This window comes from Drosophila ficusphila, unplaced genomic scaffold, assembly GCF_018152265.1.
Source record: "Drosophila ficusphila isolate 14025-0441.05 unplaced genomic scaffold, ASM1815226v1 contig_288, whole genome shotgun sequence".
Taxonomy (NCBI): Eukaryota; Metazoa; Arthropoda; class Insecta; order Diptera; family Drosophilidae; genus Drosophila; species Drosophila ficusphila.
This window is the reverse complement of record NW_025064191.1, coordinates 316,272-342,389: the sequence shown is the minus strand read 5'-3', so window position 1 is coordinate 342,389 and position 26,118 is coordinate 316,272. Positions and strand designations below refer to the sequence as shown.

The 26,118-nt window shown below is 47.4% G+C and overlaps 8 protein-coding genes across 11 annotated transcripts in view; 5 read left to right on the top strand and 3 right to left on the bottom strand.

The window, feature by feature from the left end:
* LOC108099100 (peroxidasin) overlaps positions 1-2,440 on the bottom strand; it is a 29,711-nt gene extending 27,271 nt beyond the window's left edge. Inside the window, exons 1-2 of one of the 2 annotated variants that reach the window (XM_017202419.1) lie at positions 2,302-2,440; positions 1,686-2,080 (exon numbers count right to left, since the gene is read on the bottom strand). In XM_017202419.1, coding sequence (XP_017057908.1) covers positions 1,686-1,855 — 170 coding nt within the window. In that variant the 5' untranslated portion in view covers positions 1,856-2,080; positions 2,302-2,440. The remainder of the gene's footprint in view (positions 1-1,685; positions 2,081-2,301) is intronic. The other variant, XM_017202420.1, reaches the window with a different exon arrangement.
* A 1,556-nt stretch (positions 2,441-3,996) lies between these two features.
* LOC108099135 (uncharacterized protein KIAA1143) lies at positions 3,997-6,066 on the top strand. Its single transcript, XM_017202474.2, has 3 exons — positions 3,997-4,377; positions 4,455-4,599; positions 5,790-6,066. Exons 1-3 carry the CDS (start codon positions 4,270-4,272, stop codon positions 5,999-6,001), a joined length of 465 nt encoding a protein of 154 aa, XP_017057963.1. The 5' UTR covers positions 3,997-4,269; the 3' UTR covers positions 6,002-6,066.
* Positions 6,067-7,962: 1,896 nt separating this feature from the next.
* LOC108099132 lies at positions 7,963-14,353 on the top strand. Its single transcript, XM_017202471.2, has 7 exons — positions 7,963-8,195; positions 9,240-11,719; positions 11,778-12,035; positions 12,196-12,441; positions 12,507-12,686; positions 12,746-13,094; positions 13,364-14,353. The coding sequence occupies exons 2-7, from the start codon at positions 9,305-9,307 to the stop codon at positions 13,366-13,368; spliced, it is 3,453 nt and encodes a 1,150-aa protein (XP_017057960.1). The 5' UTR covers positions 7,963-8,195; positions 9,240-9,304; the 3' UTR covers positions 13,369-14,353.
* Positions 14,354-14,565: 212 nt separating this feature from the next.
* LOC108099134 lies at positions 14,566-15,855 on the bottom strand. Its single transcript, XM_017202473.2, has 2 exons — positions 15,587-15,855; positions 14,566-15,291 (listed from the first exon to the last, which is right to left on the bottom strand). Exons 1-2 carry the CDS (start codon positions 15,736-15,738, stop codon positions 14,817-14,819), a joined length of 627 nt encoding a protein of 208 aa, XP_017057962.1. The 5' UTR covers positions 15,739-15,855; the 3' UTR covers positions 14,566-14,816.
* Positions 15,856-17,835: 1,980 nt separating this feature from the next.
* LOC108099133 (chitinase-like protein PB1E7.04c) lies at positions 17,836-19,339 on the top strand. Its single transcript, XM_017202472.1, has 2 exons — positions 17,836-17,966; positions 18,243-19,339. The coding sequence occupies exons 1-2, from the start codon at positions 17,943-17,945 to the stop codon at positions 19,221-19,223; spliced, it is 1,005 nt and encodes a 334-aa protein (XP_017057961.1). The 5' UTR covers positions 17,836-17,942; the 3' UTR covers positions 19,224-19,339.
* A 1,299-nt stretch (positions 19,340-20,638) lies between these two features.
* Positions 20,639-23,038, top strand: LOC108099207. The gene is made up of 6 exons (XM_017202583.1): positions 20,639-20,768; positions 21,043-21,231; positions 21,298-21,421; positions 21,682-21,843; positions 21,898-22,031; positions 22,089-23,038. The coding sequence occupies exons 2-6, from the start codon at positions 21,169-21,171 to the stop codon at positions 22,917-22,919; spliced, it is 1,314 nt and encodes a 437-aa protein (XP_017058072.1). The 5' UTR covers positions 20,639-20,768; positions 21,043-21,168; the 3' UTR covers positions 22,920-23,038.
* On the bottom strand, positions 22,987-24,679 carry LOC108099205 (probable proline--tRNA ligase, mitochondrial). 3 transcript variants are annotated; one of them, XM_043207837.1, is made up of 4 exons: positions 24,501-24,679; positions 24,179-24,432; positions 23,855-24,116; positions 22,987-23,794 (listed from the first exon to the last, which is right to left on the bottom strand). In XM_043207837.1, the coding sequence occupies exons 1-4, from the start codon at positions 24,589-24,591 to the stop codon at positions 23,022-23,024; spliced, it is 1,380 nt and encodes a 459-aa protein (XP_043063772.1). In that variant the 5' UTR covers positions 24,592-24,679; the 3' UTR covers positions 22,987-23,021. The 3 variants fall into 3 exon arrangements, with proteins under 3 accessions (XP_043063772.1, XP_017058070.1, XP_043063773.1); XM_017202581.1 differs by lacking the exon at positions 24,501-24,679 and having other exon boundaries at positions 24,175-24,285; XM_043207838.1 differs by lacking the exon at positions 22,987-23,794 and having other exon boundaries at positions 23,893-24,116; positions 24,175-24,432.
* A 231-nt stretch (positions 24,680-24,910) lies between these two features.
* On the top strand, positions 24,911-26,021 carry LOC108099124 (snurportin-1). Its single transcript, XM_017202461.2, has one exon. The coding sequence runs from the start codon at positions 24,960-24,962 to the stop codon at positions 26,013-26,015; it is 1,056 nt and encodes a 351-aa protein (XP_017057950.1). The 5' UTR covers positions 24,911-24,959; the 3' UTR covers positions 26,016-26,021.
* The last annotated feature ends 97 nt before the right edge of the window (positions 26,022-26,118 follow it).

The following is a 26,118-nucleotide window of genomic DNA, read 5'->3' as shown; positions in this document are numbered from 1 at the left end:
AGTTCATTTAATTATTTAACTGCCCGAGGAATGTTTCTATTTTCAAAACATTTATGTGCCAATAAAAGATTGTTAATTATTAGCATATGCTTAGAGAAAAAACCTTAATTTATGTGGTATCTACAAATGTTTATGTCACATAATTTTATAGTAAATAGAAGATGCCTTTGGCTGCTGTCAAGGAACTCCATTTATGCATTTATGCAGTTAAGCCATTGAACCGTCCCAATTGAATTTTAATTTTCTATAATTATTTTAGTATTTTATATTCATGTTATTTGGTCACTGCACTTATCACTTCGAGAGCGTTTCGCCTAAAGTCCGTAAAATTTAATTTTCCCCGAAATAATGAGTCCATTTATTTCGGAACTCCCAACTCGTTGACATCTGCAGTAATTGGTTTCAACCATTTTCGTTGGGAGAGCGGTGTTTGCGTCTGTCAGACTTTAAAAAGTGCCACCCATTGGTACAGATAAATACTCTTTAAGTGAATAAGTATAAAGTACTATTTAAATCAGTTACTAATGAGCATACTCATGAGATAAACCTTCAAAAAACAATCCGCGCATAATATTCCCCATTGAGTGTCATTTGGAGCTTTAAAGCCCCGTGAAATCGATTTGTTGAATGGCTCCACACTCGTTGACACGGGAAGTGAGTGGCTTCGCCTATTCCCCCGACCAGGATGCATTTTGCACCTGCCAGTCCTGTGGAAGTCCCCCTCCTGCCTTCCCCTCCCCGCGAATCAGCACATCCCGGCCATCAAAAGCGGCTCACCCCCGTGGAAATTGAATTCTCGGTAAATACCACGAAAATCTCGCTCCGTCTGTCTGTCCGGATATCTTGCCTCCTCCAGCGGAGACTGTTTTTCTGTCTGATAACTTGCCGCCGGCTCCCGCAGCTGCAGCTGGTGCAATTCGGTTGCCAGGATGCGAAATTCGAGGTTCGAGGATGTTGCTTCGGTTTGGGACATGCCACGGCCTACATAAATATGCATATGCTCCGCAAACATTTGCCAACCTACATGCCACGGGAGCGGAGTGACTGTGGAGTGACTGCGGAGTGGCTGCGGAGTGGCGGGCCCCGAAATTCATGCGAGAACTGCTGACATTTTCGAAAATAAATGCGACGTCAGAAATATTGCACATGCATGCAAATACGCGCCAGGCAGCGTGATAAATACACAAATCCCAGTCAGCTTTCGCCGGTTAGACATCCGTTTAATTGAGTCAACATAGCGTGGCGTCGCTGAAGATGCGGATTCCCGGCTCCCAAGGGGCGAAGAAAGGGGAGAAAGTGGAGAAAGGGAGAGGGGAAAGGGGAAAGAGCGCGAAGAAAGGGAGGCGTCAAATTAACGCTGTCATCTTTTCGCAGCGCACAGAAAACATTAAAAACTAATTTATGGATTTGCAAGCCAACTCCCGCGTTGATTTATGTTTGCAGTTCAAGTCGGGCAAGAATGATTATTAGTATATTCCTCCTCGAGGCAGATGAATTCTATAAAACTTTTCTAATTTATTGAGTTTTAATTAAGACAAACACTTTAATCTAGGTCACTTTTCCATGCAAGAAATTCTTCTAGAGTTCTATTCACTATGTTTTTTTCTCCATTCTTTTTTTTTCCCTTGTGAAAATTATAATTATTTGGCATCCCAATGAAGATCAACCACCTGGGGGGTACTTACAGAGTTTGGGTATCCTGTGGCACCTTGGGCACGGCGGAGAGCTTGGCGCGGATGCAGCGCACGGTTCGCTCCACGCAGCTGCATCCTGAAGGGCAGTAGGCGGCCTTGGCTCCGCCGGAGAGCAGGAGAAGCAGGCCGAAGAGCTGCAGCAGGAGCAGCGGAACTCGCATTTCGAGGCGGAACACCACGCACTTCTCACCAGATGGATGTTCCTTCAAGAACTGTTCGAGGCGAAACAAATCGCGGCGATAAGCGCGTTCCGCGGGCGGAAGTTCCAAGCTAGAACCACTCGTTTATCACTTGGTTGGTTGGTTGGCGGTTGGCGGTGTTTATCACTGGAAGCGGTGCTCGAACACTGCGCAAGTGCGGCTTACATGTCGCCTAGGCTTTGCCTGCTACACAGAGAGGAAAATAGTACTTCTTTATTCTCATTAGGGCTTGATTTAATTACTGTTCAGTTCGGACTTGATCATAACAATTTATAGCTGAATATTTATGGTGAAAAAAGTATAATTTATGTTCAAATTGTTATGATTTTCAGAACTGAACTCGTAATTAATATCGCCAATGCTCTAGAGCTACAGAAGTCACACGGAAAAGTAAAACCGAACTGTACCCGAACAATCAGATAATTTCTCCCAGTGCTTCCGCGAATTGTTTAATTTTAGAACGTTTGCGTATAAAAAGCGACTGCTGAACCTCCGAACTGAACTGAACTGAACTGCACGCGCCAAATGCCGACGAGCATCTGAGCGCCGAACAGAACACAGCACTGAAAGGCGGACCGTGGAGCCGAGTCCCGAGTTGCACATGCAGCGCCGTCGACGCCAGCAGAGGACCTCGGCAGAGGCAGAGGCAGAGGCAGAGGACTCCGTGCCGGATGCAGACTGTGATAACATTCTGCTGGGGCCCTGCGTTCTCAAGAGTTCTCGATACTCGTATTAGTTGGCCAGCGTGTGGCTGGAGCTGAAGCCTACGGAGGATGGATGACTCTATATCCACTATATCCACTTCATAGCGCCGCATCAAGGCCGAAGCACTCGGGCTGCACCGGCATTTTCGATGTATTTTCAATGCGGACGCAAAGCGAGCAAAACAAAACACAAAACACAGAACACAACACACAACAAGCATACGCCACGTTGCACTCGCCAGCATCAAATGCTCTGCCAGCCTCATTTTTAATGCATGAGTGGGAGGCAGTGGCACCAGGACAGGCACACTCCATTTGCTCCACCCTCCAAGGGGGAACCCCCAAAGGGGGAGGGGGCTTCGATGCGAAACTGCTCGCTTAAGCGGTCGGTGATAAGACGCGAAATCAAATTTAAAAGCTATCAATTTGATATTAGTTCGGGGACCGGCGAGAAGCCTTTGGGGGAAGCTCCAGCGCGTGCCAGAATGCAGAAAGCGGAGTTTCCTTTTTGTTTTCCAGCAGGATTAACCACTGAGGGAAAATTCAATCATTCTATATGTTAATATTATAAGATACAAATAAATCAATCGCTTGACTACAAGTCCCAGAGAAAATAAGATAATCATCCCCATTTAAAGTACAACAAATAAAATAAAAGTAAGTTAGCTATGTGAGTGCTGCTTTCTCTCAGTGTAGCCTATTTGTTTTTGCCCGACATATGCTGCAGCTCATAAAATTTCTCCGTTTTGCTGCAGTTTTCATTTTGCCTCCTTTTTCGGCAGCACTTTTTCGGTTAGCTGTCGAAGTTTTGAAATCAATTTGCAGATGATTTATTATGTTCCAAGGGAGGAGGGCGACGGGTCGGGGGGTGATTCGGGGAGGCGATGGGGAGGCTGTGCATACGACATCGCAAATGGAAGCCACTGACGTTGATGAATGCCGCTGTGTATTGTTTTGCTGTCAGGTTCGATCATATTTCTGTTTCGGGGCATCGCATTCCAGGTGAGGCGGAAAATTTGCAAGTTATGCGACAGTTTTATGCTCCCATTTTTTGATTGGCGAGAGCAAAGGAAGCGAATCCAGCACAAATCTATTCGTAAATTGATGACACGTCGCGGGAAATAGACTTTCCCGCGGGTAATTTGCCAGTTGAACAGGGGTGGTAAGTTTACTGTAAGATTATTGGATGTTTTATATCAGTACTAATTTGTTTTTATCTTCGAGCCATTTTTAAAAAGTAACCGCTTTGGCAAAACAATGCTGCCCATTCGATGTTAATTGTTATGGGTAACACTCTTTCGCAGTTAGCCATTAGCACCACTCTCTCGCCTGGGCACCACTCTCTCTCTTAAACACAGCTGTTTATTATCACGGTTATCGATAACACAAAACAATCTAAGATCTAAAAGTTAAACAACAAATAAGCAACCTTTAACTTAAAATTTCCAACTAATAAAGTTGTTATTATTGAGTGATTGCTTTATTTAAGTCCCAAAAAGTTATAGTGTTAATTTTCCAGCGGTGCTTACAACGCGCGTTGACCCACACTGCCCAAGTGAACATATGTTTTTTGCCACCCTCAACAAGAATTTGCTTTCCTAAATAGAAACTGCGATAGAAAGCGCTGCGAATTCGGCCAAAAACTGGGATGTTATAGCCGCTATATCTGATATGTCCAAGCGCAACAACATTACCTACGTTAAGCCGCAGGAACCAAGTTTTTTGGCCAAGTTGAAGGCGGAAATCGGCTACAAAGAAGGACCCAGCGTCGAGACCAAGGTGAGTTTTCGGTCTTATGGGCTGTGTAATCCGGGGAATTCTAATGCGAATTTCTCGGGGCCTTACTCCATAAATAGCGCCAGCGGTTGGAGCCGGAAGACTACGATTCCGGGGAGGATTCCCGCCCGGATAGAGAGGACGAACAGCCGCAAGTTGTGGTCCTCAGGCCTGGAGATCTGTCCGCCGAAGAGGCCAAAACGGAGAAACAGTTGGCCGCCAAAGGTCGGTACATACATACATACATATATATAATACAAACTTACACGCTCGCACACACACACACAAAGAAAAGCAGCCAGCGGCGGCAGTTGCACGTGTGTGCGTAGGTAGGATGTTGTAGTTTGTCTTTCAGTTTAACTTTTCAGTCAGAATCGAGCGGTTGTCTTCTTCTGCCCAGCGTTACATATATCTAATATATATATATAAAAGTTTTTATATATGTGTGCGCGCGTGTGTTGGTGCATTTCTGCCAATGAAAAACTAACGGTAGTGCAAAAAGATCCGTTTGTTGGAGATTTGTGGGCCAGAAAGTATGTGTAATATGTGGACTTTTAGGGCAGTATCAATTTTTAAGTCTGATGTTGCCATGATTATCTTTGTGAATTTCTGTCCTGAAGATTCCCTTTTGCCCAGCGGAGCACCCCTTACACACACACACACATACCCATGCTAGTAGCCGACGAGGCATACACACTGACATTTTCATTGGGGGCTCCGCTAAAGCAAAGCATGTGATAAAAATCGTTGGCAAAGCGGGCGGGCCGATAAAGCAGCCGGCAAAGAAGTTAACAACAGCAGCTGCCGCTTGCTTTGTCCACCTCTTCCGCTTCCCCCGCTGCTCCCCTCTTGGAAGAGCGCAGAAAATCGGGTAAAAACAACGTGGGCAAGAACGAACGGATGAAGGGGCGGCCAAAGCGGAGAGACAATGATGAACGAAGCAGGCGAGCAAAGAGAAGTGAAAGAGCGGGCCAAAGTAGCTTGGCAACGTGGTGGAGGCGGCGGAGGAGGCGGGACTGGGATGGGGTGGCAAGAGGATGTTGGACAGGGGGTGCCGGGGGCGGGTTGCGAATCAGTAGGTGGAGCAGGAGGGAAGAGGAGGCGGTTGGAGGGGAAAGAGAGGACCGAGAAAAACATCTTGTGGGTGCTGCTTGGAAAGTGATGGTAACCGGGATAGGGGGTTGTAGGTGGTCTGTTCTGATTTTCCCCTCTGCGTAAGCTGCAATTCTTCAAACCCAGATACATTTCCGATCCAATAATCAGTTTGAACCTATAGACCTCCTTGATTGTAGAAGCTTTTACGCACTTGACAAATAAAAATTATTGGTTTCAAATCAATACATTTTCGTGAATTATATTAAATGACCATTGTTGCCCATGCTAATAATTAATTTCCCCTTTTTATACATTCCCAGAATTAGCCGAAAAGCGAGCGGATCTGACTCAACCAATAGTTTTCAAGCAGCGTGTCAAGCAGCCCCACATCGAAGAAGATAAGTCCCAATCCGGCAGCAAATCTGAGAAATCCGGTAGAAAATCTGAGAAATCGAAGAGCAAGAAATCCAAGGCGACCACCAGCAAGCTGTCCTTCAACGAGGACGAAGAGGACGAGACGGCGGACAATTGAAGATCAGATCTGGTTATTCGGCAGTAACTTCTTATAGCCAAGTCAACCCGCAGCGAATGATTAAGGTGAGAAATTAGGCCAGAAACTGTAAATGGTTATTAACTTAGGCTTGGGTTCTTTTTGTTGTCATGTGAATTTTGTAGGTTAAATATCGAGTTGTGTATAAAATGTGGTAGCAGAAGCGAGGTCAGAGTGAAGCAGCCATTATGATAATCATAACTAGAAAGATTGCGAGTTTGGCAATAATTTTCTTATTTAATTCTCTTTCATCATTTTCATTTAAAGCTTAAACAATGTTTTACCATATTTGTCAAACAACGTTTTTATAATTTAATTTAAGTATAACTGTTTACGTGTCCTTTATATAAATTATTTTGAAAACTGTATAAGTCGTGAGTCATAGAAATTTGCAAAGCAATATACATATGTATAAGATAATCACGCCAAAATTGTTCGTATCCAAGACGGTCTCTCATCTTATGGATTTTAATAAAATCAGTACAATTCTCTCTAAATAGGACTTCAAATCCCATTTTTGTATGTGTAAGGTTTATTTAAATAATTTTCTATTATTTGTAAACTTCTATACTTACTTTATATTGCAATTCCAAAATAAAACTTCAAATTAATTAATTCTATTAATTCTAAAAAAAATTTTGATGGAAATCCATTCTGGACAAAATTAACTTGCTAGATACGTGTACATACTTAACAACTCAATTTCATTATTATTATTAAACCTTATTTTAAAAGTACCTCGTTATCTTAAACTGTGATCTTATTGAAATACCTAGGATGATTCTCAAATAGATTTCAAACCCGAATTCTAAAGAGGAATTTCTCTTTAGCTTTGCAATCTGTAATTTTAACTGGCTAATTTACTTGATATCGGAAAAGGTCACGTGTATGTATAACATAAAGTGCGGCGGTAGTTTGGTAATGGGTTTCTAGGTTTGGGTCGTTAGTGGGTCCTCCGATGGTGAATGATGGCGATTTCTTGGGTTTGGGATTGGGATTAGGTTTAGATGACCGCATACTGGACTTTTTACCCCGTTACCCTTCGACCTCAACAAAGTTGATGATGATGGTGATCACGGGGGTGGGAAGGGGGATGGAAAATGCGCCACAAGCGGGTTACTTTCAAATTTTGTACTTGCATATAGACCAAATCGCACAGACACACACACACACATTCAGGGCCTTACATACGGACATACATATTTAGTTGTATGTATACATATAGATAGGTTTGAACGGTTGTATATATCCCGGGAGCCGTGGGTGCGAAAGAGAGGGGCAGCGTAATCTGAAATAAGTTGGAGGAGAAAGAAGAAGCATCAGCAAAAGTATCGTGATGAGTATACAGTTTAAGACGCTAGTATGTGTTGGTGTGTGTTTAGGGGGGCAGCGGGGGAGCTGCAACTGACCATATTCATTCGCGCTTCTAAATGATATAAAATATTTTTCGCGCGCTCCGTTTGAATATCTGCACATGTCGAATCACATAAATCCATCAAAGTAAAACCGGCGACAGCGATGCCGTTTCAGTTTTGTTTTGTTCATTTCGTTCGTGGCGCGCGTACAATTGTCGAATTTGTTTTCCCTCCCATTCCACGCTATTCCATTCATGCACACAAACGCACACATAGTGGCACATGTGTGCGGGCCATGCGCCTCACACGGTAATTCGCTATTTTAGAGAGGCGTTTAAAAGAGAGTGAGCTCTCTTATTAGCCGGCAAGTAGCTGAAAAGATTGTGCGTCTTCAAAGGAAAGAAAAATAGGGAAAAATATAGTAGTCGAGTATGTAATAAATTGGCAATTTAGCACTGGCTCTTTGGCAATGGCACGTTATCGATGACCGATATCAGATAGTCGATTGGCACGCTGCAACCCTGAGCGCGCCCGGCTGTTTGTTGCAACTCTGTTTTTGCTTTTTCCGCCTCACACATTTCCAGTTTGCCTTGTCTGCTTGTTCGTTCGCTTGTCTCTTGTGTCTCCGCCTTCGGCGTTCTTTCCACTCAGTTTTTTTTTCAAAAAAAAGCCCCACGCGAATTTTTCGGATTTTCCCTGGTTTTTTTCGCCACAAAAACGATCCTTGATTTTTGAAAGACATTTGTTTATTGTGATCAAGGGAGCAAAAGGGAGGCGAAACAAAACAACAACCTGCCGATTGCGAGGGGAAATATGTAAATGTAAGTGCGGCAAAAATCAAACAGTGTGAATGGCTGCTGAAATTAGTATTAAAAAAACATAGTTTTGCTTAACCAATTTATATATAAAAAGTAAGGTGAGATCCAACCATCATAGAAGCAGAAAAACACACACGAAAGCAAGCGCCTCACACACACACATACATGGACAAACACTAGCGCAAAAACACGCTCCTGTACCAAAAAAGTACAACAACAAAAAGTATACTCCACCACGCCGTCAGTCAAGCAACAACAAAAACAACTAAAAAAAGCTAAAGCCAAACGTCGTCATCCGTGCCGCCCCCCGCCCGCCCTTCCGCCCCTTTCCCTCGCTTACAAACATATATACATATGTCGTTGTATATATAGATTGTATATATATGTGCGAGCGGCTTGTGTGCGTTTGGGTGTCTGTATGTATGTATGTCAATCGTTTTGTTGGCTGTGCTCGGTAACTGTTCGTTTGTACATACAAACATTTCATATAAACATATAAATATATGTTTTTAATATATGTATGTAACTGCGTTTGTTTATGCACAAGTATATAAATTACATATATAAATAACTCCTTGGCCCTGGTTCGTTTTTCTCGCAGTGTAAGGCCAATTTACATACTTACATTACATATTAAATTGTATTTTAGTTTTAATCCAATATGGCAGCCATTTTGTATCAAACCATTCTTTCAACTTCCCCCGCTTCTCGGTGTTTCCTCTTGCCGTTTTGCGTCCGCCTTTTCTTAAATTCACCTTTTTAATTCACCTAGATTTTCAAATATTTTTCGGTGATTGTTAATTTTTTCGCCACTTCTCTTTGCCCCCCGTCTTCATTTACCTCCTCTTTCTGCAGTTTTAGCTCTTTTTATTTTTACTCTTTGCCCGCTGCGTTTTGTGCTGCTCATTCATTGCTTTTTGATACTTTAGTTTTCTTTTACGTGCCAATTTTTCCGGTTGGTCTAAAGAAGCTCGCCCATACATTTTTCAAGTAATGATCCCTAATCAACTTTATGGTTTTTCTAAACTCCCAAATTATCTCTTGCAGAAACAAAAACAGCTGGAAGATAAACTGACTTGGGCACATTCCACGGAGCAGGGAACAGACCTCAAATGACTGAAGTCGATGTCGTTCTGCCGGAGGGCGTGGCCGAGCCCACGACAAAGCTTGCCAGCGCATCAAGTTCACCGAAACAAACCAAAACCACAGCAGAGGATGATGAGCATAGGCTCAGAGCGGAGGACGAGGAGGAAAGGCGGCCGGCTGGGGAGCAGAAAGTAGAGGAGTCGCCACCTACGGAGAAGCTGGAACCCGCTGGAGACAAGGACTTAGCCATGGAGGATGTGGCAGAGGCTTCCCCCCAAGCTCCGGCGCCCGAGGAGCTAATGGAGGTGGGCGACAACGAGGAAGTGGTCGAAAGCCACCTGGAAAACGACGACGAGGACTCACAGATCACCAGCAGTAGCTCCAAGGAGCCCAAGCTGGATGAGGAGGACGAGGAGGAAGGGGCCACCACCAACGGAGACGGGGATCACGAGCCCGAAGACGACGACGAGGCCGAGAAGATCGGCAGCACGGCGGAAAACAGCTGCGAGGCCGAAGATCCCCTGGGAGCAGCGACAGTGCAGGAGGAGGAACTACGCAAAGGGAAGAAGGCCCATCTGGATGCCGTGGAGAGTGTGGCCAGCGAAGAGGACGATGAGGAGGAGCCCAAATCCAAGCAGGAGAATGGCTTCGGAGCCAGTCCCAACCAAAAAGAGAATGGGCAGGCCAGTTTAGCAGAAACAAAAGCGGCAGTCGCCTCCTCAGACGGCGGCGTGGTCAACCTGGACGAGGATAGTGACGAGGAAATGGAGGATCTCCCGGCACACAAAGAGCCGGCCAAGCCCACCGAGAAGGCTGCCAACCCGGTGCCATCCAGTGGAGGCGACTCCTCCGACGATGCTGTGCTGATAGCCTCCGATTCGGACACGGAGTCCCCGGCTCCACCGCCGCCAGTGAAAAAGCTTTCCCCAGCGACACCAGTAGTCAAGGCCACGCCGCCACCGCCTATCGTTCAAGAGGACGAGGATGATGACGACGACGATGACTGCGTGGTGATCGAGGACGACACACCGCCAAGTATTTCCCCCAGCGGCAAGCGCAAGTGCGATCTGGACGAGCTGCAGCAGCAACCCAGCCACAAGAGGCAGCGCAGCTCGACGCCCTCGGGATTAGGCCAGCTGACTATCAAGGACGCCCGATCTCTGATGCCCCACGACGGCGTTTCGTCCTCGGTGCCCGGACCCAGGGATTCTGTCTACCCCGTTACCATAACAAATGCCGTGACGGGGGCAGCCACCAATCTGGGCGTGGTGCCACCGAAGCTGGTTCCCATGGCGGGAGGCTTGGGCGCCAGCCCAGTGCAGCTGAATCCGCCGACGCTCTCGCTCACCGGACTGCCCAGCATGACCAACAACGCCAACCTGCTGCCCGGCCTCACTGACGACATGTTCGTGCTGGAAGCGCCTTCCTTCATTGTGCCCTACATCTACGAAAAGCCGCCGCACGAGAACATCTGCGAGGTGGTCAAGGCCATCGAAACCAAGTACGCGCTGTCCGCCGAGGATTTGGCCGAGGCGGACAAGGGCGACGAGTTCGACATGATGACCGAGCAGAACAAGGAAGACAAGCCGGCGGATCAGGATGATCAGGGGAGCAAGAAAAAGAAGAAGAAGCGCGGCGACGACGAGTCCTGGTCGGAGCAGTCGGACGACGATGACGACGAGGACGACGACGATGATTCAGAATCGGGGGTGCGCACCAAGGTGCTTATCAAGGAGGCGAACGACGATCTGAGCGCCCTGAAGGTGGCCATCAAGCCAGCGGCCGCCTTGGCCACGTCCGGCGGAGCGGCGCTTAACAATCCGGGAGGCAGCAAGCCCGGACAGGAGAACTACTTTGAGAGTCCGCTGGGCAAGTTCTTCATGGACATCGGCGTGGGCCTGGTGCAGGAATACGTTCAGGCAGATCTACTGCGACTGCAGAAGCGCAAGATGCGCAAGGCGCAGGTCCAGAATCCCAAGGAATTCGAGATGGCCATCAATGCGCTGTCGGGCAACCTGCAGGCGTCGAAGACGAAAAACGCCCCCTTCAAGTTCCGGATGAAGCGATGCGAGTTCTGCAACTTCAAGTCGGAGTCGGCCATGGCGATGGCAAACCACTACGAGACGCCGCACATGAACGGCGTGCTGTACAAGTGCAACTTCTGCACGTTCGAGATACGGAACGCCACGGAGATCGTATACCACATGGAGGCGGTGCACAACATCAAGGCGCGCCTGATCAAGCCACTGCCCTACCACCAGTGTCCCAACTGCGGCTTCGAGGACAACGGAAAGGCTAAGCTAGCGCGCCACCAGCCTGTTTGCGCCAAGAAGTTCCGGCCAGAGTTGAACCTAGCGCCGCCCAACGACTGGGAGGCCCCGGCCAAGATACCGCGCATCAAGCCACGTCATGGTCTCGTAGGCACTGCCACCGCTTATCAGGTGGGATTTTCTTCAACTTTGCCTTTAGACATCTTTTATTAATCTGTTCATTTTGCAGGCTATGGCTGCACAGGCGGCGGCACAGAAGGCCGCTCTGGCCAACATCCAGCAGCAGCAGGCGGCGGCGCAGGCCAGAAATAATCTCCAGGCAGCAGCGCTGGCCGCCCAGAACGCTGCTAAGATGCGACAACGAGCGCCGCAGCCACCCAAACAGAACATGGTGCGAAATCCGGCGCCTGTGCGCGGGGGCAACTCGATGAATGCGGGCTTGTCACTGCCGAACAGTTACCAGCTCGCTGCTGGTCAGCTTGTCCAGGTGAGCTAATCTGTAGAAAATATTTGTTTTGGTTTATTTCGATTTTAGTATCGTTAATGAATTTTCCGTTTTAATAGTAATTGATAACTCGAGAAAGTATGTGTAAACTCTGAATCCACATTATTAAAGTTTTTAATCGAACATTTATTTATTGTTTTAGGCATCCAAGAAGCCGATGGCCGGACAGCCCAGTATCTCGATAACGCCATTACCTCGACAGAGCTCGGTGGGCGTAGGAGCGGGTGCCTCGTCCAGCAAGGCGCCTCAAGCGGCCGCAGGTATGAAGCCCGGCCAGAGTCCTAGCGGCAATAACAAGGCGCAGTTTGTCATCTGCGAGATCTGCGATGGCTACATTAAGGATCTGGAGCAGCTGCGCAATCACATGCAGTGGATGCACAAAGTGAAGGTACAGCTGAGTTTCCATTTGACCCAGTATTCCTCTTTGCTAACGGTTATTTATTTTCGGAACAGATTCACCCCAAGATGATCTACAACAGGCCGCCATTGAATTGCCAAAAGTGTCAATTCCGCTTCTTCACGGATCAGGGATTGGAGCGGCACTTGCTAGGCTCTCATGGCTTGGTCACAAGTTCTATGCAGGAGGCTGCCAACAAGGGCAAGGACGCAGGTCGCTGCCCAGTTTGTGGAAGGGTAAGAGACTCTGTAAGGTTCCCGATTGATCACTTCTGATCCCTTGGTTTATTCCGCAGATGTACCAATGGAAGTTGCTGAATCACGTGTCGCGCGATCACCACATGACCCTGAAGCCCGCTCACCTGTCCTACAAGTGCACCGTTTGTACGGCAACCTTCGGCATGTACAAGCAGTTCGAGACGCATGTGTACACCGCTCACAGTACTGTGGCGCGGAAAGCGATGGACAGCAAGAAGAACAGCGCGCAGTCCAGTGGGTCGGGATCCGGAGCAGGGATGTCGCGCAGTTCGCTGGGAGCGGCCAACGACTCGCTGCTGAAGCCGCTTAAGATCAACGATGAGATCACCATCATCCCACAGCCCGCATCGAAGCCACGCATCACAAATATGGAGAGTCATGTTATAGGTACGTGATTTCCCCGATTGGGATCAAGTTTGAAATAATCAAATCGGATATCCGCGAACAATTCTAAGCAAAATTGCAATCACAGCTAAGCAGAGCAAAAAACGTATCTTCTTCAGGAAAGCTGAAATCAATAACATTGAAAAATAGCATTTAATTTTTTGCTTTTGATAATTATTTGACCATAACTTTATTGTAAAATGTTTAATAGGCTGTTTAAATGCTTCCTGTAAAAGGTATCGTTATTTATATATTTTCCTTTTCCATTCCAGATTAAATAGCGTGTTGGATCAACCAAAAACCTAATCTCGCAAAGTTTGCAGCATCGACAGCGCTTTAACATTAGTTTTGTTTTTAAGCCGAACGAGACCTTGCCACCCCAAGGTCACGCCCTTTTACTTCTGCAAAACGAATTGTATAAAGAGCATGAGTTTAAACCGAAACCGAAGCTGAGGAGAATGAGAAGGAGGATGCGGATGAGCAGAATGGAGGGCCGGAGGGTTGGCCACCTGACCTGTGACCCCTGACTAAACTAAACTAGAGTAGCCCGTACTTGCTTCAGTTGAAGCGGCCACACACCAGCTACAGGATACGCGATACACATAACGCTACGGCATAGATACAGATACAGATTACAGATACAGATAGAGATACTAGTTACGGATTTTAGTTACATACGTTTTGGAGTGTGCACATAAGTTGAAGTTGTAGCTACTACTAAAATATACCACGTACATACATATATAATTAACTATATTTAATGCATATTATGAAGAAGCCGCCAGAGCGCCATCGTCAGCATGATGAATATGTAAATTAGTTAAAAACTAAACTATTTATACAAGAACTAAGAGTATCCAAATGTGTGTTGCAGTATGTATATACATTTTGAATAGGTCCCCGCCCACGTAATTGTCGCGCTTCGCTTTGATCTCCCCTCGAATCTTTCAGCTTTCTGTGCGATTGATTGGTGGACGAGGCAGTGGCGTGATTCGGAGCGGAGCGGAGCGCGGGCTAGGACACTTCTACACTGATCTGAGAGACGTTCGACATTTTATTTTTTGTGTACAAGTTTAAACTTATGTTTATATTATACATTATCTATTAATATTAAAGTATATATCATCTATTACCGCCTAAGACCCCATGTACTACAGTTATAAAGCAACCCATACACACAACCAACCAACCAACCAAGCAACCAACAACAACAACAAACAAACTGAAAATGAGAAAATTAAAAACCTAGTTAATACAAAGTGCTAAGAGTGCTGGTGATTTTCATTGCAGTCTTGAGGGTTCCAGGCGGGCCCCTCACTTTGGGTCCCGGCACTCCATCGTCCATCGCCCGCCGACGTCAGAGGTGAGAAGTGATCGGAATGCTTTTAGCATTGGGGAGTCACATGACGACGATGACCACCTCGCACCGCCCGAAGACCAGATAGCACCAGTCGGAAGAAAGACAGACGCCTCATTTGCCTAGCACTAATGCGAAGTTTATTTTTACTTTACAAACGAAAAGTGAATTTCCAACCTTGTGATGGGACCAAGGCCTTCGTGCCGATCCGTCCTGACCTGTCCGCGTCCAGTCTTTTCTAGCACTGTAGGTACTCGAGTGTGTGAAGCCGTAAAACTAAGTACATCTAGATTACACCTATTGTAGGTTGAGTGGAGAGCAACGCACTGCATCACGATGATGACGATGATTCGGGGGCGATGGAGCTTCTAGTCCTCGGGCTCCGCCTGAGCCACCTCGTTGTCGGCGGCGGGGTTAACCGGCACGGACTGTCCGATTTGCGAGGAGGGAGGGAACAGCTGGGCCGCGTGGGTGAGCTTGGCCAGCGCGTCCTGGTCGAGGATCTGCGGCTTGTCGGCGGCGCTGGTGTTGGACCTGCTCAGCTGGTAGAAGGCGGTGTCGCTGTGCGTGATGTTCACGATGCTCCCGGTCAGGGGCAGGGTCTCCAGCAGCTCCTGGGGACTGCTGAAGGCTCCCAGGTTCACGGGTGCGATTCCGGTGAGCACTTGGCCGGTGACGTTCGTCTGGATGGGCAGCGGGATGTTGCCCAGGTCGATGTGGCTCTTGTTGCTGTGCGTATCGTAGAAGGTGAGGTCCACCCGCTCCTGGCTCTCGAAGCTGGTGTCGTTCTCGTCCACCTCGGTCAGGATGCCGATCTCGTAGACCACCGCCTTGACCACGTAGCTGGGGGAGAACAGAAGCGAGTTAGAAACGGTTATTTCTAGAAAACAAAAGTCTATATTTAGCCAATTAACACTTGGACATTATTGAGACAAACAAAAACAATTAGTTGACAGGCGTATATTGTTTTTAATATTGATTATAGTAGTAGTTTCCCAACTTTGATATTTATAAAAAAATTTAAATATTCGAGAACTTTACAGTAGCATGTAAAGATTTGATTTACTCAGTAGATCAAAAGATCTTTCGTTGAATCATGAAAATATTAATTTTATTTTTTATTTCATTAGTGACTCACAGATTCTTGGGCGTGTCGTTGACGCTGGCCCTCAGCTCCTCGATGGTGGCGTTGTCGATGCCCGAACTGGCATCCAGCACCGGAAGGGTGCCTCCGAGGGCCAACAGCATGCCGAGCACGGCGGCTCCAAAAACAGCCTGGTAGACCTGCATGTTGGCGGCGAAGGCGAAGGCTTTTGGAAGACTTGGGGACGACGGCCTGCTGGTGCTCTGCTGGGATAGTGGCTCCGGTGCCTTCTCTGACTTTCGCGCGTTTAAAGGTAATTAGTGCAGATCGGAGCGCTTTTATAGCGATCTGGAGCTTCGGTCGGCAGTCCGCTGGCGAGGCGCGATTCCGCGTAATTATCGGCACTGTTAATTGCCCGACAGGTTTGCCACTCTCCACGGGTCTCCATCTCCAGTTTCTAGGCACCGACTCGGACTTGGCTTCCGTTTCGACCCGGCTGGCGATTGTTTTGTTTCGAGGGCCCAGACTCTAATTAATTGCGCTCGTTTCTGGAGCGGTTCCCAGGGACTGTCCCCCGTCCAATCCCCACAAATATTGACCGTTTGATAGGGCTGCCTGCGCAAATCTCAACTTTGTGTTTACACCTCGGATCTGGCCAAAAATAAGTTCATAAACATTGCACCTTGGTGACGCAGTTGCCGGGATTATTGCATGTGGCCTGGACACGCGCCCGTCTGCCAATGAATTCGAGTGCTCATATTACGCATACGCCCCGTCTGACGTAGACATGTGCTTTGACCGCCACACATTATCGCACAGAATCGTTTGCAGTTAATATGCAATGTGAGAGTTTTCTCCATCACATGCTAAGCTTCGTTCTTTTTGTGCTGTTTTTCGTATTACGCATACGCCCTGTGTGACTAGAAAGTGTATCGAAATATCATGCAATGACTGCCGAAAGAAATAAAAGATAGATAGCTTTCTCGAAAATTCTCTATACTATGTGATAACTTCTTTTCGAAGGCTGACTGTACTAACAAAATGCTGACTAGAATTAAAATTTAGAGATATAAGGCACACCTCCCGCCAAATGCTTAATAAATCTATAATCAAATTAAAAACTTTGAGGATTTTTATGGCCCACCGACTTTACGGGTTATTTCGCACCAGAGCAATCTGCTTAAAGCCGCCCGATTTCCGGCCAGATCTTGACTTTCATTCATGACTGCCCGGATTCTGCGCTTTTTTTCGGCCTGCAGTCTTTCCTCGGCCAATCGAAGCCGCAGTAAACGTTTTGCGGTTTTTCGATATGGAGGCAGATCGGTTTCCAGGCACGTTTCTTCAACAAGTTTTCACCTTATCATGGACCTTTGTCTCAGCGGAAAATTTTCGAAATTAATTTGCACATCTCGCATACCAACTGTGTGCCCCGGTGATCTCATGGCGACCGCTCTAATTATGAAGTGTTAAGGAGGCGAAATTGTAATTGCCCCAAAGTGCAGTCATCCGAGGGCTGCAAAAGTATGACAAAGTATGAAGATGGTAATTATTTGGCGGTTGTCAGCGCGTGTTCGGCGAATGGACATGTTTTCTTTTTTTTTGACAGATTGTTTTGGCCTTTTAGAGCCCCAGACCAGACTTGTTTTTATTTTGATCGGCTTCTTGGAATTGACTTTGTCGTTTATTTTAGTAAATGTGTGTTAATTCGCATAATTAAGACAATCAACTTAGACTTGACAGCGACGCTTTCATATGTGATTCAAAAACTCCTGGGTCATAAAGCACATTTTACGGTTGGTAATCCTTGGAATAGATATTTATATTTTAACTAATTGAACTGAATTCGTGAAGCCATGAAGGTTTAAAGTATTATCACTTAATTTATTTATAATGACTGAAAAACTGCAGATAGGATTTCTAGCATGAAGAATTCCAAATCAAATAACCCGATACAAATCGGATAACAGAACGGATAAAAACTATTTAGTAGAGCTCTCCTGTTTTTAGAAAGAAGTTCGATCTTTAAAAATATATTTCTATATTATATAAATATTTATTTTGTTTGTTAAATTTCATTTGGTTTTTCGCATTTTTTTATGAAACGATAATTTTTCCCAGTGTCGAAGCTTTGGAGATGAGCAGCAAACAGAACACGAAGGAATAAAAAATAGACTTGGTTTGGGCCCAAACATCGAGGGAGCAGCACGCGCAGGCACCAAAACAAGTTCGGCAAACCAAGCGATCCAAGTGCTAACTGAACGTAATAACAAAGCTTAGCCGCAACTTTCGATCGGCTGGTGCCGGAAAACTTTAAAAACGCGCCAGCCCCTGGGCCCTAAACTTATTTCCCATCTGAGCTTGGAGCTGAACACAACCGATCCGGAAAAAATCACCAGTAGCAGCAGTGGCCATGAAGTGCACTTTGCTAACCACAGTGAGTAGAAGTCTTTCAGGAAAAATTAGGAGGCACTGCTTTCAAGGAGTTACGGTTTCTGCACTTGGTAGTTCCACTCCTTAAACCAATCAAACGTAGTTATTTTACAAACTAGCTTTAAAATATTATTATCCATCAATCCTAAACTTGAACTTAAACTAATTCTCTGACAACTAAATTACTAAATTATTTCATAGACTTAGTGAGAAAGAAATTAAAAGAGTTAATTTAGTTTGAATAAATTACTTATTCAAAATATCTTCTCATATTTTCTAGTTGCTGGCAACCCTGGCGGTTTCCTCCTTGGCGGCCCCTTTTGATTTGGGAACCCTCTTCTCCGGGCTCCAGCCGTTGGAGAAACAGGATGTGGTCAAGCGGCAGGTGCAGGCGAATCCGGACGCCGAGCTGAAGCAGATCTCCTTCCACGGCCTGATCGGAGATCTGGAGGACAGTCTCTTCCAGTCCGCGCTGAGTCTCCACCAGGCCAGTGCGCCGGGCAGCGAGGTGGAGGAGGTGAAGCCGGAGTCCCCGGCCCAAATAGCTGAGGACGAGGAGCACGCTCTGACCAAGCGGTCGGACGAGGCCACTCCGGCCACGGACGCCGATGCCACGTCCGCGGACGAGGGTTCGCTGCGCAAGATCCTGTTGCAGACCACCAGGAAGGTGCCGAACAGCGAGGACGGTGTGCCCGCCCACCTGATCATCGACCACGTGTCCGTGCAGCCACACAACGGCGGAGTCCTGCCGCTGATTCCCACCTTCCAGGTGCACCACACCAAGCTCATCTCGGCCACCATCAAGGAGGACTCGAACAACGACAGCAGCGACGGCAAGCAGACCAAGATCAGCATCACCAAGACCTCGATCACATCCACGGCTCCCATTGAGAGTGTGGAGGAGTTGGTGGCCAGCGCGGGAGCCACCAGTGCCACCGAGGAAGCCGCCACGAAGGTGGAGACCACCACGAAGGTCCCAGAAAAGGAGGAGATCGCCACAAAGGTCCCAGAAAAGGAGGAGGCCACCACCAAGGTACCAGAGAAGGAGGAGAGCGACAAGAGCTCCACAACCGTCCTGGCCATCGTGAGCAGCTCCACTGCCATCAGCAGCTCCTCCCCCTCCAGCACCACCACCACCACCACCAGCAGCACCACCACCACCGAGGAGCCCATCCAGAAGCTGAAGAAGGACGAGGAGAAGCTGAAGGAGAAGGTGGCCGAGGTGGAGGCCGACCCCGTCATCCTCTCGGCTCGCGTTTAAGCCAGCCGACCCCTGATCCCACTGATCCCACTAGCTGTAACCCATCGCGCCCCTCATCCCCCGCTCACATATTTATGGCCCGCCAAGTTCAATTAAAGTCATGTGATTTGAATCGAGCCGGGGCTTCTTTATTTGCATTTCCAATTCACACGCCGCGGGAAGCGCTGGATTGGGAACCGGAGAGGGTCACCCGGGCAGGTCTCTGCCACATTTGAGGCTCTAATTGCTCGGACAAACACTGGTCTTAATGAAGCTAGCGGTCCACCCAGGCATGACCGATCCCATCTTGCTTGAAAGCTTCCCAGAATCTCCGGCGGGGAAAACCTCGCATCGGTATGCAAATATTTCTGTGCCGAGGAAATATCGCTATCTGTTCCCACAAAGCGTGTTGCGAATGTGGTCGTTGTTGGGGTTCAACTATCCGTTCGCTCGATTGTGTTTGTGTTTTGCCAAAAAGTGTTAATCAGCCTCATTGCTCGATGACCGACATCATTAGTCAACAAATTGCGAATCAATTATTTGCACTTTGATTATAAAATTGTGGAGAAAGCGAGTGTGGTTTTGTTTGTTTTTGATAAGTCAACTTCCTAAACAATGCTTATAAATAGCTATTTATTCCCAATCCAACGACCTTGTTCGCTCATTAATAATGTAATCTATAATATAGAAATTACATTTCTTTTAGATGACTCATGTTTAAAGATTTAAGGGCAATAACTAAAGGTGTGAAGCTATTGAGTTATCTATCACTACCCATTATCAAATAATTTTAATTTGAAAACAGAAAGTTTATGGCAACAAAAGCTTATAAAAAGAACAGTAGTTCTTTGAATAATATTCCAGGTGTAAATTGAATTTGATTGGTAATTTTTATATTTTTCAGTGGCAGAAGCGCTAATCAAAACAATTGCCGGGGCTTGTAAACTTTTTAGGTGCTTCCTTGGGTGTGCTATGAATCAGCCCCGATAAAGAAATCCCCTGAACCGCACTCAATCACTTACAACCTGGAATGATGATTAGTACACGAGCCAAAAGGCTGAGAGCCCGCATATCAAGTATACGCAACGTGAGCGAGACGACTGATAAGTCGTTCACTCCGCGTTCTGATAAACCCGCCGTCAGCTGTGAGTTTAAATTTAGTTCCTGCTTACTGTCGTGTACTTCTATTTGTTTACCCACCTGGGGGCAGGTTCGCCTATATTTGCAGTCGGGTATATCTATGTTTTCCCAATGATAAAGCTCGAAAGCTCGTAGATAACGCCTCCAATTTGTATTACAAAACCAGCGAAAATATTTGCACTCTGCCATTGTGCAACTGGGAGCACAATCTGCCGTAGTCAGCGATCCATGCTGGCGCTTTTGATAACAGGTGTAACCCTTAAAATTTCATTAGGTTTATCTTATCGTTCTGGAAGAGCGAACCGTTTCGGAGACCCGGAGTCGATGGCCGTTCGACGGAAGAGCTCAGTCCACAGGAGGCAGTCGGCTAACGCGTTTCTCCTTCCGATTTCCACCTGCGAAAAAGCCGCGAATTGAGTTCCAACGGTGAGATAAAGGCTTGTGGTTCGGTGTGAGTGCTTGTGGTTCTGGTTCTGTTGTTTATGGCCAACTCTGCGCGTACTTTATTGGAGTGACGACAGCGTAATTTCCTCGGTGATTCATCGAATCGGGAGATTAGACAGTCGTCCTCAAGTGCGGAAAGAAATCGGCCAAGGAATGATTGAGCTATCCTGACCCGTATGCAAAATCCCAAAAAACTAATCAAGCTGATTAGATATCTCCCGCATTGACGAATTGTAATTTCAAATTGAATTTATAGCCCCAAAGCGTGCGTTGTCTTATCGAGTAGGCAATTGGCTGGCCCAGCGATCACAGGTTGCACAACCCATTAGCCGGAATAGCAAATACCCCGCCGGAGGAATACTTCAGTATAGAATCCGTCAAGATGGCGAGCATGGGCACTGGCTTTTCCAAGTGCTTTATTCTCTTTATGGCGGTTGTCATACTCGTGAGTGCCAAAGATTATTCGACATTCTTTTCGGACTAGTCAGTAATCCCACGAATTGTGTTTCAGGCCCAGGGAGCCGTCTATTTGGGCCTCTCCATCTGGGGCATCACCTTCCGCGAGTGTCCGGATGGAGTCACCGACTTCAGCGAAAACCCCTTCAAGTTTGCCATGGAACTGATATACTTTTCTCGTGAGTAATCGTATTAACAAGCTTCAAGGTGATATCAAATTAGGTTCTGTTATTCTCTTGTATCTGGATTGGATTGTATTCCAAACCACGTGAAAACAACAAAACAACTTTTCATAAATGAAAGACATGCATTATAAATGTGTAATCTTAAAAACAAGAATTCTTTGTACAAGTGGTAGCTACTCATAGCTCATATAACTGTGGTTTAGTGTTTCCAAAACTTCTTTCGATTAATTTTCTGTTTTACAATTTCCAAACAGAGCAGGAGTGTGGTGATCCGGTCCTGAAGATTGGCAATGATCAGGTGGACTTGACCATTGATTGGGCAAAGTCCGAAACGCTGACCCACAGGGAGTTCATCTTCATGGTCACCTACGCGGTGGTCAGTGGTCTCTGGGTGGCCACTTCGGTACTGGTGATAAGTAAGCAACCCAAAATAACTTGGAGGGTGAATAATAGCTGAAGATTCGTTGCAGCTACCTTATGCAGCCGCACCACCAAGCTGATCTCCGGAGCGATTTACTGGCCCTGGTTCCTCTCGGTGCTCGCAGGCAGCATCCTCGACGTGGTGGCCTCTGTGTATCATGGAATCGACTTGAGCCACACAACGGTAATTAAAAAGGATCTCATAATGGGGCTTCATGAGTAATGAACCTTACTTCCACAGTCCCTGCAAGATGCACTCGACTACATTGGGGTGGTAACTAGTGACACTAACGCAAACATTTGGACATTGATGGAGCCCTTTGGAGTCTACTTCTCCACGCCTTCGATTGTGCTGCTGTGCCTGACCACTCGCGTGGCCATCATTTGGCTGCTGAACATCATCGGAGTGAGTTTCTGCCTCTCCCTGTCCGGAATCATGGCTCAGCAGAATGCCAAAGCCGCCGCCTTGAGCAGGAGTCAAGCTCCCACTCGCCAGCCGACGCCGCAGCCCGTGGTTGCTTTAGCCGAGCCAGTGGTGCAGGCCACTGTGGTGGAGAGCCTCCAGCCCTCGGCTCCGCTAGAGAGCCCACAGTATCCGGAGCAGATCCGACCCAAGCCACTGCCCATATTCATTCCCTCCGAGCAGAACGTGCAGCGCCAGGACTCCCGCCAGTTTGCACCCGGGGATCGCACCACCCTGCAGTCGCCGGTGATGGTGCTGCCACCGCAGGTGCCGCAGCAGAGGGATGTGGTCTCCCCGCAGCCGGACATCAACACCTACCGCACCACCGAGGCCCATCCCGATCGCCTCAACTATCCGCCTTCGGAGCCGCCGACGCCGCGGTCTCCCTCACCGGCTGTCCAACAACTGGCGGTGACCTCGCCGCTGAACAACCGCTACAGCGAGATGTACCCGGCCCCAGTTAATCCACGAGTCAGCGAGGAGCTGCGCAACCAGATGCCCTGGTCCTACACGAGCATGGTGACCAAGCCGCCACCGCCGCCGCGCAAGCCGCAACTCCAGGTGCAGATCTACCCGCAGATCCCGGAACCCGACTACGCGGATCACTAGACTCAGCGGTAGTGGAGGCAGCTCGGAGCTGATTTGGGTTTAATCAGCCTGGATGCGCGGTTGTGAATGGTTTTGTGTTATTTTTAACTTTATTGCATAAAGCTAAAGCTGATGGCCAACCGATTGACTTTTACTCTCGGCTGTTTCTCGGGGAAAGCTGCCCATAAGTAGCCTCTTTTTGTGCTGGCTATGCTCCGCCACTAGTTTGAGGGCTTCGTTCACGTCCAGCTCTAGTTTCTCCCCTTTACTGAGGTGCACCTCCAGCTTGGGGGAATCCAGATCGGCAGACTTGGCACCCACCACAATGGTGAGCGGATGTCCCAGGCGCTTGGCTTCTAGTAAACGTTTGCCAATGGTCAGATCCTTGCGGTCGTCGTGGAGCAGCTCCTGGTGGCCACAACACTCTCCCACTTTCAGCAGGAGTTCGTTCTCAATCACTTCCGCTGCAGGCTGTTCCTTGCTTCCCTGCTTGGGTCCTATTAAGCACACATCGTACGGAGCCAGGAGTCTTGGCCAGCGGAGTTCTTGTTCGGAGGAGAGCACCTCCAGAGCTGCAGCTATGACCCTGGTGACGCCTATGCCAAAGCAGCCCATCACAAGGGGTTGTGGCTTGCCAGAGGTGTTGAGGAAGGTGGCGCCCAAGGGCTTGGAGTACTTGTCTCCCAACAGGAAGGTGTGGGCTACCTCAACTCCTCGAACTTCTTGCAAGTTCGAGCTATTGCAGCTTGGACAGGACGCTGGTTTGCCTTCCAAGACCTCGGAGTTGCCTGCAAAGCCGCAAGACCTGCACTGCAGAAGGGTGTCCTCGCCCACTGGTGAAATATAGTGATATTCATGGGACAAACTTCCACCCATCATTCCAGTGGCGGCATTTACTAAAAATTACATACGATTATAAACTGTTACAAGTATATCCAAATGTCAAGTAGCGTTACCCTTAACAAAAGGCACCTCCAGCTGCTGGAACAACCTGTTGTAGGCAGCACTCACTATGGAGTACGATTCCCTGGCTGTTTCTTCGGAGACATCAAAGGAATACATGTCCTTCATCAGGAATTCTTTGGCCCGCATCAAGCCAAATCGTGTTTTCAGTTCATCCCTGAACTTTGGGCCTATTTGGTAGAGCCTCAGGGGCAGTTGGCGATAAGAAATGGGTGAATTGGTGGCAAGCATGGCAGTCACTGCTTCCTCGTGGGTCTAATCGTGGAAGGAAAGGTTACATTTCAATTTGGACCTCGAATGTGTGCCCACTTACTCACTGGACTCATGAGGAACTGCTTGCCACTGTGGTCTCTCACCATATAGAACTCGGAGATGTCTCCATCGAGTCGTCCTGTCTTTTTCCAAAGACCTGAGGGCGTTAAAACTGGCAGGGTGATCTTTTGTCCTCCGGCCAGTTGCATGTTTCTCTGAACCAGGTCAATGAACTTGTCAACTGATCGCTGAGCCAGGGGCATAATCTGATAGGTGCCATTGCTACCCGATTTAATTAAACCCAATTCAGTCAGGAGCTGGAGTATTCATAAAACTAATTAATATTCTTAGTATTTCATAACACCTCGAGTTCCTCGAGTTTTTACCTTTGGCTGCGAGACAGTTGCTCCGTCTGCTTGACCACAGCATTTTTTGGTGTAATTAGGGCCGGACAGTAAAGTCGCGAGGCCTTGTTCATGATTTAACAAAAAATATTTTACAAATAAGACAATTCAATAAAAATATTCTTCCTTTGCAAAAACAGCCGGTAAATAAAAAGCAAGACAACAAATGCAAGAACACAGTGTGACCAGAGAAAGCATCAGTTGTTTAGTTCCAAGATTATTGCAATAAAAACAAAACATAGTTTGGTTTAAATATTTTATTATGGTTTGTACATTGACTTTTTTATTTAGATTGGATTTGTAAATATATATTTGATGTTGCTTTTTAACAAAGTAGCACTTACAACAATCTCTTATATCAAGCTGCCTTGCAATCTGTCATCGCTAGCCGGCTTTTCGTCCTTTCCAACACTTATTTCTATTTTGGTCAAGTCGCTCCAAAATGAATTCGAGTTTCCAGGACCTGTATAAAAAGGGTCTGGATCCTGGCGAGCATCAAAAGCAGCGCCAGAGAGAGCTCTTAAAGCAGCATAAGCTGCGCCGTCAGCAGGATCTGGACGAAAAGCGCCCCCTCCAGAAAAATACAAAAACGCCGGCAGAGAGGAAGAACAAGAAACGTAGTGGCCACCAAAAAGGAATTCCCTATAGACCGCAACTTTCCGAATGGCTGCGTCACAAGCCTGAGGACCTCGGCGAGTGGGTTCTAGTTCCTTGTCCCGTTGGGAAAAGATGCCTTGTGGTGGCCAGCAGGGGAATAACTCGAGCTTACTCTAAAAACGGCTGGATGTTCATGAATTGGAGGTCTTCCTTGCCAGGGGATTGTCAAATGCAAAAGTGCGAGACTGTTCTAGACTGCGTCTACGTGGAGGAAGCGGATACCTTCTACGTACTGGATGCCATCTCATTTGGGCAGCAGGACTTGCAGGATTGCGAGGCGTCCTTCCGTTTCTTTTGGCTACGCGCTCGCTTTGAAGAGAACGATTTTGCCCAGATTAAAGCGCTGCATGAGAAGTCACTTGTGCTCCTGGACCACTACGACTTTGAGGACACCTCTGCCGTTGAGCAGGCTTTGCAAAAGTACCCAGTTTTTCCGGAAAACAAGCCAGACTTAGATGGATTTTTATTCTACCATAAAGAAGCCAGTTATGTGTGCCAAGTTACTCCTTTGGTTTGCTGGCTGTTCGCTTTTATGATGCCAGATGTGCTCGGTTTGGCGGTCAGTAAAAGTTACTCGACTCCCGAGGATTATCAGTCCAGCCAGCCTCTTCAATATATGGACGACTTTGACCGGAAACTAGAAGAACGAAAGAAGCAGTTCAAAAAGCAAAAGAAGGCATCCAAAGAAAATGAGAGGCAGCAGAACCTCATGGAAGCGGAAGAGGAAGCAGAAAGCGATGAGTACGCCAGCTTAAAAGGAGTCCTCGATCACCAGCGGCGACTGGAGCTCGGGGAGTTCGAAATGGACTGTGCGGAACCGCCGACAGCTGACTGCTGTTAGGCGGACTTGGCGGTGGTGTGGGGGTGGCTTTCCCGCGCAGGCGCACTAAAAACGCGGCCCTGGACAAACAGCCTCAGCTCGCGCCCAGGAAAACCAGCCCAGA

Excerpts from the sequence above, each read along its gene's own strand:
- LOC108099124 (XM_017202461.2), top strand. The coding sequence starts at position 24,960 with ATGAATTCGAGTTTCCAGGACCTGTATAAAAAGGGTCTGGATCCTGGC.
- LOC108099135 (XM_017202474.2), top strand. The coding sequence starts at position 4,270 with ATGTCCAAGCGCAACAACATTACCTACGTTAAGCCGCAGGAACCAAGT. Across the intron at positions 4,378-4,454 it reads GACCCAGCGTCGAGACCAAG|CGCCAGCGGTTGGAGCCGGA; the intron begins GTGAGTTTTCGG and ends CTCCATAAATAG. Across the intron at positions 4,600-5,789 it reads GAAACAGTTGGCCGCCAAAG|AATTAGCCGAAAAGCGAGCG; the intron begins GTCGGTACATAC and ends ATACATTCCCAG.
- LOC108099205 (XM_043207837.1), bottom strand. The coding sequence starts at position 24,591 with ATGAACAAGGCCTCGCGACTTTACTGTCCGGCCCTAATTACACCAAAA. Across the intron at positions 24,117-24,178 it reads AGCAGTTCCTCATGAGTCCA|ACCCACGAGGAAGCAGTGAC; the intron begins GTGAGTAAGTGG and ends TTCCACGATTAG. Across the intron at positions 23,795-23,854 it reads GGAGGTGCCTTTTGTTAAGG|TAAATGCCGCCACTGGAATG; the intron begins GTAACGCTACTT and ends TGTAATTTTTAG.
- LOC108099132 (XM_017202471.2), top strand. The coding sequence starts at position 9,305 with ATGACTGAAGTCGATGTCGTTCTGCCGGAGGGCGTGGCCGAGCCCACG. Across the intron at positions 11,720-11,777 it reads GCACTGCCACCGCTTATCAG|GCTATGGCTGCACAGGCGGC; the intron begins GTGGGATTTTCT and ends TTCATTTTGCAG. Across the intron at positions 12,687-12,745 it reads GCTGCCCAGTTTGTGGAAGG|ATGTACCAATGGAAGTTGCT; the intron begins GTAAGAGACTCT and ends TTTATTCCGCAG.
- LOC108099207 (XM_017202583.1), top strand. The coding sequence starts at position 21,169 with ATGGCGAGCATGGGCACTGGCTTTTCCAAGTGCTTTATTCTCTTTATG. Across the intron at positions 21,232-21,297 it reads TTATGGCGGTTGTCATACTC|GCCCAGGGAGCCGTCTATTT; the intron begins GTGAGTGCCAAA and ends ATTGTGTTTCAG. Across the intron at positions 21,844-21,897 it reads CACTTCGGTACTGGTGATAA|CTACCTTATGCAGCCGCACC; the intron begins GTAAGCAACCCA and ends GATTCGTTGCAG.
- LOC108099133 (XM_017202472.1), top strand. The coding sequence starts at position 17,943 with ATGAAGTGCACTTTGCTAACCACA. Across the intron at positions 17,967-18,242 it reads AGTGCACTTTGCTAACCACA|TTGCTGGCAACCCTGGCGGT; the intron begins GTGAGTAGAAGT and ends CATATTTTCTAG.
- LOC108099134 (XM_017202473.2), bottom strand. The coding sequence starts at position 15,738 with ATGCAGGTCTACCAGGCTGTTTTTGGAGCCGCCGTGCTCGGCATGCTG. Across the intron at positions 15,292-15,586 it reads AACGACACGCCCAAGAATCT|CTACGTGGTCAAGGCGGTGG; the intron begins GTGAGTCACTAA and ends GTTCTCCCCCAG.